This window comes from Geospiza fortis, unplaced genomic scaffold (genome assembly GCF_000277835.1).
Source record: "Geospiza fortis unplaced genomic scaffold, GeoFor_1.0 scaffold41, whole genome shotgun sequence".
Lineage (NCBI taxonomy): Eukaryota > Metazoa > Chordata > Aves > Passeriformes > Thraupidae > Geospiza > Geospiza fortis.
In genome coordinates this window covers 13931890-13940998 of record NW_005054299.1, presented here as the reverse complement: position 1 = coordinate 13940998, position 9109 = coordinate 13931890, and the positions used below count along the sequence as shown (strand labels likewise).

The following is a 9109-nucleotide window of genomic DNA, read 5'->3' as shown; positions in this document are numbered from 1 at the left end:
TTATTAGAGAAAGTGTAGCTGCATAAGATTGTCTGTATACTGAATAAAATATTTCCAGAAGTTGCTTTTTAAAAAATTATGATCCTGTAAAGGACTTCATTGTCTCTACTTTATATTCTTCTTTTTTATTTAAATGTGTATTTGAACTCCTCAGTGACAAGCACGTATTAAATTTTCCATTGTATCTGAAATTTCTGGTATCCAGGCTGTATGGTTTTGCAAACTTTTACACTCCCTGCCAAAACATATGAAAAATTTGCCAGACCTCTGATGATGAACTTTTTCAAAAGGTGATGACCCTAGTTAGGGCCTTAACATGTTTCCTACTTTCTTCTCTGCACTTCTGATTAGTTTTAATTTATTAATTTATTCCTTCCCCAAGAAAAAGTGTATATTAATGTTTACTCCTTGCATGTTTTGTATGTGAATAAACCCAAGTCTGGCAGAAGTTGTCACTTGCCTCTGTCCCATGACATTTTGTCATCCAAGTAGCACTTCCTCACAGTGAAACCTCTGACATAAATATATTCCAAAGCAGCAGTGAGTGAAACACAGAAGAGTTAAAGCAGCTTCTGGATGAGTTGTCTGTCACCAGCATCTGTATACTGATAAAATAAGGCAGGGTACATATTTTGCAAAATTAGATAATCCTGACAGGATAATAATGGAGAATTAAATTCCCCATAGGGTATGCAGAACTGAAGGAAGGTGAACAGAAATGCAATACTAAGGCTCACAGATTTCTTTCAGATTCTTAACCTTTGTGACATTCACTGTATCATGAACTTCCAACTTAAAAATCATTTCCTCAGAGACTTAGCCACAATAATAGCTTCTTTTAAATATACTGCTCTTTGACCATGATTTGAAATTGTGTGGTTTGTTTATTTAGCAGTTTTACTGCAGCTATTTTTGAACTTTTAACTTTTAAATACCAATTAGAGAAGAAGTGGATTCTGTGTCATCATGGTGTCACTTCACAGACCTAAAATATCTGCACATTGCTTTTTTTTTTCCTTTTCTTTTCCAGTTGCACCAATGGAGAAAGTTTAAATTATGCTCATTATATGACAATAAAAGCAAAAATTTTATCAAGCAGGGAAGGAAAACATAAAAGATGTGAATCTCCCACTGGGCTTTGGGATTTTGCAATTTGGAGTGACTTTAAACATGTAGTGATATTCATAGAAATGATACTCATATAAGTCATACTCATACTACTAGAACATATAGACATATATATATAAAATGTACATATTAAGACTTTTCAATGAAAACTTTTTCAAGAAAATGCATTTTTTTGATTTCCTAAAGTGTTTTATTTTTTATTCATATAAAATAAAAATGTAAAAGCTGAATTCCTTTTTCTTACATTTTGCTATTATTGTAAAATGAAGTATTAATGGGGGATTTTCTCACTACAGTAAAATAGTTGGCTTTTAAAAAATATGTCAGTGCTGGAGGAAAGAACTAGCTGTATCTGTATATATACCATAAGCAAGTATCTAGCTACAGAACTGCCATTTTAATGTCAATAATAATGATCTTGCTGAAAATCATGAAACCTGTATGCTTCCCTGAAAATTTAAACTGTATGGTTAGATTCCATCAGGTTTCAGTTTTTTATATTTTATTTTCATTTATTACTCCTTATGCTGTTTTCTCCTATCATATTATTTAATCTTTCAGATTATTTTATGGGGGATTTTTTTCTATTTTTAACATACTGTTGGATTTCTTTCTTCTAGAATATTATTTAAGGACAAGGACAGAAATTGGGAAGAAATTGAAAACAAGTTACGAGCTGAAAGTGAAGTTCCCATTGTGAAAACATCAAGCATGGTATGAATAGTTACCTTTTCTGGGACTGATTATGCTGCTCATCTCATGGCTAAGTAATCAGTAGAGGAATTTGGTGTTTGCAGTGACATAAGGGCAAAAATCTTTAAAAACCCTTATTTAGACACTAAGTATGCTTCAAGAATAAACCTAATCTTCAGTAATTACTAAGACTTACTGTCTTAGTAAGTAATTACTTTCTTACTGTCTCATTAAGAGACAAGTAATTGTTCAGATAAAGAATGCAGTAAAAGGGATTCAAACTATACATAGACCATCAGTATGTTTGCTTAACTAAAGGTAACAACCATTAGTTTGAATGTTAGATTGCTTTTGAATGAACTTGGTTTACAGTCTAAAAACTACTTTACCTACTAATCATTAATGCTTTATATGTAATACTTAACAGTGGTAATACTGATTTTTAATATTTAGAGAAATTGTTGTGTTTTAATGCATGTGATGAAAATAAACCATAGACACATTGCTATAAAAGGACTTTTCAGTGAAAAACACTCCTGGTGGTTTTGTCTGGAAGTGGTAACCATAGGTTGCCCAGTAGCACTCCAGCTGTTTTATGTAATAGCCTAATTACAGAAATCAGCCGTTGTTTATGGGCTAATTCAGGCCATTTCAAGACCAGACTATGTGACTATGAGGGGACAGACCACATGTTGTGTCTCAGTACCTTTCTCCTCTGCTTCTAAACACAGAGCATAGGCTTTGAAAAACATCCTTGCATGAGACAGCAGGCAGAGCCCAGCTACATTATCCATCTGCAGAGTCTGCTGTTAAAAATATCTGTTTACAGAGGGAGGGTTTTCTGTGGGAGAGAAAACTGCTCAAATGTGAATACATTTCCTCTGGCATTGAACAGGCTAGAACTTCTCTGTTAGCTCATCATCAGTTAGTAAACTCCTCCAGACTGATTTTTCCTGGAAGTATAAAAGCCTTGGCCTGTAATTTCTGAAGAATGGATATTTATCAAGAGCAATCATTTGTAACTCAGTAATATAATTTAATAGATTTGCTGATAGGTTTTGTTAGGTTTTTCAAAAATTTAATCAAGTTCCCCGTGGAAGTTTATAATTTTTGAAATATTATAATATAAGGAGTTTCTCTTATCCCTCTCCAAATAAGATCCAAATTTAGTGTTTTATATTCTAAATGCCCTAAATGTGGAGGGTTAAGGTATTCTTAAAAAAGAAAAAGGTTGGTTGTACATTTATTCCCAAGTTCACCATTTACTGATTTTTTTTCAATCTATTAAAGCATCTCACACTACTTGAAAGTTTAAGGGTTGTTCAGGGTTTTTTATATAGGCACTGATTTTCAAGTTTCTACTTAGTTTTCAGAGCAATTTGTTGTTCAAATGCAGTACCTTCTTTTACCACAGAACATTAAAAGTTAAGAAAGGACAGTTGTAAGTGATGTTTGTTTTGTCCTTGGAACATTTATGTCCAGCTCAGATGTGAAATCTGCTTAATGATAATGACTTCATAAAGATAATCAATCTCTGCCACCCATGAAAATCACACTACTTAGTACAGAACAGCTTTCTGAAATGGATTAATGGTTTTCTGAAATCAGTGCCTTTGAAAATTCTCAGCTGTAGAATACCATTGAGAGCTCTTCTCGGCAGCTCGGTTAACTATTCTTCCACGTAGGATGCTTCAGTTGTAGGATTTACATATTTATACTAATATAAATATGCTAATTCTATAAACAGGGAGATTACTCAGGAAGTGGTCATAGCACCAAGAGTGCCAGAGTTCAAGAACCCTTGGAAAATGCTCTCAGGCTCTTGGCTTGATTCTTGGGGTGATTCTTGGAGTGTCCTGTGCAGGGCCAGGAGTTGGACTCAATGATCCTTGTCCCTTCCAGCTCAGGTTACTCTGTGATCTTGCAGCATTAGATGTGGTACATTTAATGATTGCTGTGTTTCTGAGTGCATTGCTGTGCCTGTGGCTGTGCTAGCAAGTAGTGCAGCAGAGTGGAGAAAAATCTGTAAGGCAGAGTGCTGTGGCCCCAGCACTGGGGCGCTGTACAAGGTCTCATGGGGACAGAACCTTAATGCAGTCATCTCACTGTCTGACTCACATCTGTACACCCTCATAAATGACTCTGTTCCATTGAGTACTCAGTTTATCCTGTAACTTCCCTTTCAAGGTCTGCTGTTACTTTGCCTGATCTCTACAGAGCTGTGGTGTCTGTGCTTGAGCAGAGGTGGCACAGGCAGATGAGCAAGGGTCAGAATGAGGCTGTGGGGATGGGAGCAGGCAATCAGTGCAGAGGGCTCTGGCTTTCCTTCTGGGACGTGGCCCTCCAGCACTGCCATCCATAGCTGGGCCACTACCAGCACAGATGTTCTTGATGCCAGGAGGGAGAATCCAAATAGCATAATGCAATTGGACATGTTTGGGAGAGGGATTGTTCACTCCTGAGAGGTAGTTTAAATCTATTTTTCCATACTGGAAATTTCCTTTATTTTTCCATCATGGCCTCAAGCTGGGAGAGGGAAGATAGGATATTAGAAAAATATTTTTCACTGTTAAACGGGTCAGGTCAGGAACAGATTGCCCAGGGGGGTTGTGGAGACACCATGCCTGGAGGTGTTTAGGAGGCACCTGGATCTGGCACTGGGTGATGGTTTAGTGGTATAAGAGCTACAGTGGCAGTTCTGGGTTAACAGCTAGACTTAAAAGCTTAAGGGTCTCTTCTGATCTCTTCCAGTTCTATGATAATGAAACATGGTTGCTTCTTTTCTAGGAAATATCATCAATCTTACAGGAACTGAAACGAGTTGAGAAGCAGCTGCAAGGTACAAATCTTTTTCCACTTTTCTGTGGTTGCTTGCTTCAATTTTTAATAGACATCTATATCTGTATATAACAAGAAACAAAGTTACTGTGATTTATTAAAATATATTCACAGTATCAGTTATGTACATTGTTATACTGTAACTGCTGATACATTTGATAAACAAACACGGCTGGTTTTTGTTAAGTAGAAGAGTGATCATATCTTTTTATATAGGATTAGTGGTCCATGCTTATCATAATTATGTTAGCTGTAAATTTCCTATAGTTTTAATTTTTAGTATTCAGATTTAATCCAAGATAAAATAATGTTTTTAAAAATAATTTTTCAAGATAGTCATTAACCACCTTTGGAGACAAATCAGTAATAAATGTTAGTACATATTTGGAAATAAAAAAGAGAAGTTCTGTTAAATGTGACACATCTGTTAATAGTATAATAAAATGATACTAGGTACTTCAGTTTGCCCTCACTGTGTGGATAAATGACTGCTCTTTTATACAAATTTCATTCAATCATGGAATCAGCAACTATGGCTGTTTTCTGGGGGTGGGGTGGAACAAAGCATAATATAATGGTATTATATCGGGGGAAAAGCCACTGAAATTAAAACCATCCTTCTATCCCTATAACCTAATCATAGATGGTTTATCATCTCTGTTTCCTGTCCCCACATCAGTTTGTACAGTTTCATTTCATCTAAAGTTTCAATATATGTAACTGCTTTTGAATACATGTATCAGTTTACATCTATGTTGGATACACCATTTCTTTGTCATGGGCAGCACACATAAAAACTCACATCTGTCATCATAAAAATAAAAGTGTGAGATGAGGATTTCCATATTTTTATAGTAACAGAAATTTGTATTTTTATGGCTTCTTCCCTATCCTTCTCATCTCTTCTTGACTGCTTAGCAATTAATGCCATGATTGATCCTGATGGTACCCTGGATGCTCTGAGCAACTTGGGATTCGCCAGCCCCATCTTGCCAGCTCAGCCGAAGCCGAAGTCCAGCCCTGTTTGCCAAGGCCCCCGGCTGGCAGCGCAGCCAAACTGCCAGCCCGAGGCCCGCGCTGCTCGTCCCGCCACCGGCCCTGTGGCAGCCGAATTGGAAAATGCTGAATCCGAGGCAGATTTCAGCATACATTTCAATAGGTTTAACCCAGATGGGGAAGAAGAAGATGCCACCCTGCGTGAGTGACATCTCAGTGTTTGATACAAAAACCTTTCATGTGGAATGTTTAGAAATCAAGGAAAACTTATAATGTTTGTTTTTATAATTAAAAAAAAGAAGGCTTGGTCAAACAGCAGTTGTTTTATTAAACCAGTTTTCTTTAATTGTGATGCTTTGATTGTCACACAAATCCTTTTCAAATCATAAAGATATGCATAGATACCAGTGTAGGAAAGCAGATTGTGGCAGGTTTGCCCTTTGTGGTTGTGTGCTTTGCAAAAGAATTATTATATCAGCAGTTTTCCCTTAATAGATTTATTTCTTTTTAAAAGCCATGCAAGCAGTCTTAACATTTACTGAAAACCCCAATCTCTTTGCCAAGCTGCTCTGATGAACAGACTTCCTCCTCTAAAGCTTGTACAGAACTGTTGAACAGTTATGTTTGATTCTGAATTAGATGATTTATATAGGAAACATTATCTTTGACTACAATGACACATTACTGCAAAAGTAAGACAGAGTTCAGAAAGCATTCATTCTCATGTACTGGAAAATCTCAAACAGTTCTGTGGTTTATGTAACCTTGTTGCTGCGTAAATTGTCTTGGGGTTTACAAATGAGTTCACTTATTATGTTTGCACTAAGATTTGCTGGGAGTGGTAGGTGAACATATCGATATCGTTGAACAGCAAGCAGTGTTTTGGTGTACATAGAAAACTGATAATACTGTCCTTGTATTATCATTACAGTGTTTTAATCCACTTTCTGAAAAGACTATTTGGCACTTTTTGATCTTCTTCAAAAGTCTTTTTGATGTTAATCAAAGTAGAAATATTTCATATCTCATTTCTGTCCAAATCTTTGTTGAAACTAACTAGGAAATAAATTTGAACGTATAGCAGTGTGGGACATATTAAAGCATATTGAAGCAAATGGGCTCTCACAATCCAAATGCAACGTAAGCTTACAGAAGAAATTACTGTTTATTTGGAATGATCATGAGATGTAAAATTTTCTTTAGGGAACTTGGAAATAGAGTTGTCATGATTTGCTTGATTGATAGATGCACTCCCAAGCAAATGATTTTATTTGCTTCTGTATATTTTCCTGTAGTCTTGCTAGTAAAGCTGTCCCTGTCTTACATATTTAAAAGGATTCTGGACGACGACTGCTAACATGGACATTTTGCTTATACCATTGAAAAGCAAGTCTATTTAACGTTTCCTATATAAGCCTATTTTCCTTATCAGTTGTCCCAGTAACTTAACATTTGGAAATAATGAAAAAAATTAAAGTAAATTACTTTGTATTTCCAGAACACTGTAATTTGGAGGAATGTTTTTTCTGTTAAATGTAACTAATAGACTGGAATTTTCTTATGTTTGCATCAGTCTCTATATATTAAGGTTAAAGATACAGTTTTGCAGCTTTTATGAAATGGTCTTTAATATTTCAGCAATAATCCTATATGAGATTTGTTTTTAAAAACCTACTTTCTGTACGCTTTTGAATTGTACAGGCTTTCAGAAATCAGTAAAAGTTGGACCAGTTAATAAAGATGCAAAAACTTTTTTTGTAGAGATGTAAAAACAAAACCACTAATCTGTTGTATAATCGATTTCATATTTTCTTTAAAAAAATTAAAAGCAAACAGTCTTCATGTATGACTCAATATGCTCTACTCCAGCTAACTGTGGGAGCCTGAATGACACTAGTTTACAGAGGCTACAGGAAAACTTTTTGAAGGTGCAGAAGGGCAAAAATAGATGGAAACTAGAGCTAAGTGTTGAAAATTGAGTGTACCAAACCATCACCATAATTCCTTCTTTTGTTTAATGCTTGGGAACATAATTTTTCTGCAGATTCAAGTGGAAAGTAGGAAACGGCTAGGAAGGATTAAAGGTGCAGGCTCTTCATACGAGATTCTGTTTGTGTTATTTCAGGCGTTTTTACTTTTATGTTGTGTAATAAGCATTTTGCATTACTATGTTATTATTTTGTATGGACATGTTCTCCTTATTTATTTTTGTTACATTTATTATGTATGTTATTTTGTTATATGCATTTACAACTCCATTTTTAAATAAAGTGTTTCTGGAACTTTACAAATGTGTGAATATGTAATTGAGAGCTGGGAAGTTCACACAATCTTTCTGCAGACTAACTCACCTTTACTGAAATAGGAAATTACATTTTTTCATGAATATCCTCTCTCCAGAAAAAGTTCTGTTATTGCCACCACTGCATCATTTATTCTGTGCTGACAGTATTGGCTCGCTTTCCTGTACTCAGGTTCTTTTCCACACTTCAATTGATTTTGTGTGCAAAGCTAGAGGCAAAAATAATCCAGTATGCCAGTCACCAAACAGTGGCTCTGTTTCCCTTTGTAGAATGAAAGTGAGTTTTAATGCACCTGCCAGCTGCAGCAGTAGATGGTTATCAGACTGTTTTTTCCCTCTGCTTCACATATTGGAAAACTTTACTGAATATGCTGATTTGGCTCCATGCTGGTGCCTTTTTTTTCTTCTGTCCCAGGTTTGACTATGCCTGCTTTTCCTGCAAGACACTAAATTGCCTTTTTTTAGCTGGCTTCATGCAGGAACAAAACCTTGAATTTAGCAAAAGCTCCAAGCATTTCTTCCCAGGTTAAGCATTTTGGTGCTGCTGAGCTTTGCTGTGACTCAGCATCAGTCGCTCTGATCTTGCTTCTGTGTATTTATTTTTCCTTTATATCCCAGCCTGCTGGCATTAAGACACCACTAGTGGCATATAGTAACACTCACTAGCCCTCAGCTCTGCAGGGGCAGGAGATTTCTACTGCTCTTCAGAAATGCCTGTTTGGGACAGTCAAAATCGTGAGAAAGTTACAAGGGCTTTCAACTTGCACAGGACTTCTTCATATCCCCCAGCTTCATTATCTGCTATATTGTTTCCTCACTTGTTGCCAGCATCCCTCTGTCTTTGCAGAGGATAGAGGAATGCACTTCTGGGCTGTATTCTCATGTGCAGACCCTCTGATGTTTAAGCAGAAGTGTAACTCTTCCCATACAGATTTTTATAGGACTAGTATACTTGGAGCCAAGGTTATACAGGGCTGTTATTCAGGAGTATTTAGGAAATCCAGCCAGATGGCCTCAGTCATGTGCTCCCTTCAGACACCACCAAGTGGTGCTGACACGCCAGGACACAGGGAAAGCAGAACTCAAGCCTTTTCTGATCAGCACTGGTGGCTCCTCCCTTGGCTACATGTACTGCTCGAATTCTATACCCAA

At 36.4% G+C, this 9109-nt stretch overlaps 1 protein-coding gene across 9 annotated transcripts in view; it reads left to right on the top strand.

Moving 5' to 3' along the window:
* The window catches only part of CEP170 (centrosomal protein 170), a 71861-nt gene extending 63919 nt beyond the window's left edge, over window positions 1-7942 (top strand). For all 9 annotated transcript variants that reach the window (XM_031060240.1, XM_031060231.1, XM_031060233.1 and 6 more), the window contains 3 exons: window positions 1749-1842; window positions 4609-4660; window positions 5578-7942. In XM_031060240.1, coding sequence (XP_030916100.1) covers window positions 1749-1842; window positions 4609-4660; window positions 5578-5864 — 433 coding nt within the window. In that variant the 3' untranslated portion in view covers window positions 5865-7942. The remainder of the gene's footprint in view (window positions 1-1748; window positions 1843-4608; window positions 4661-5577) is intronic.
* The last annotated feature ends 1167 nt before the right edge of the window (window positions 7943-9109 follow it).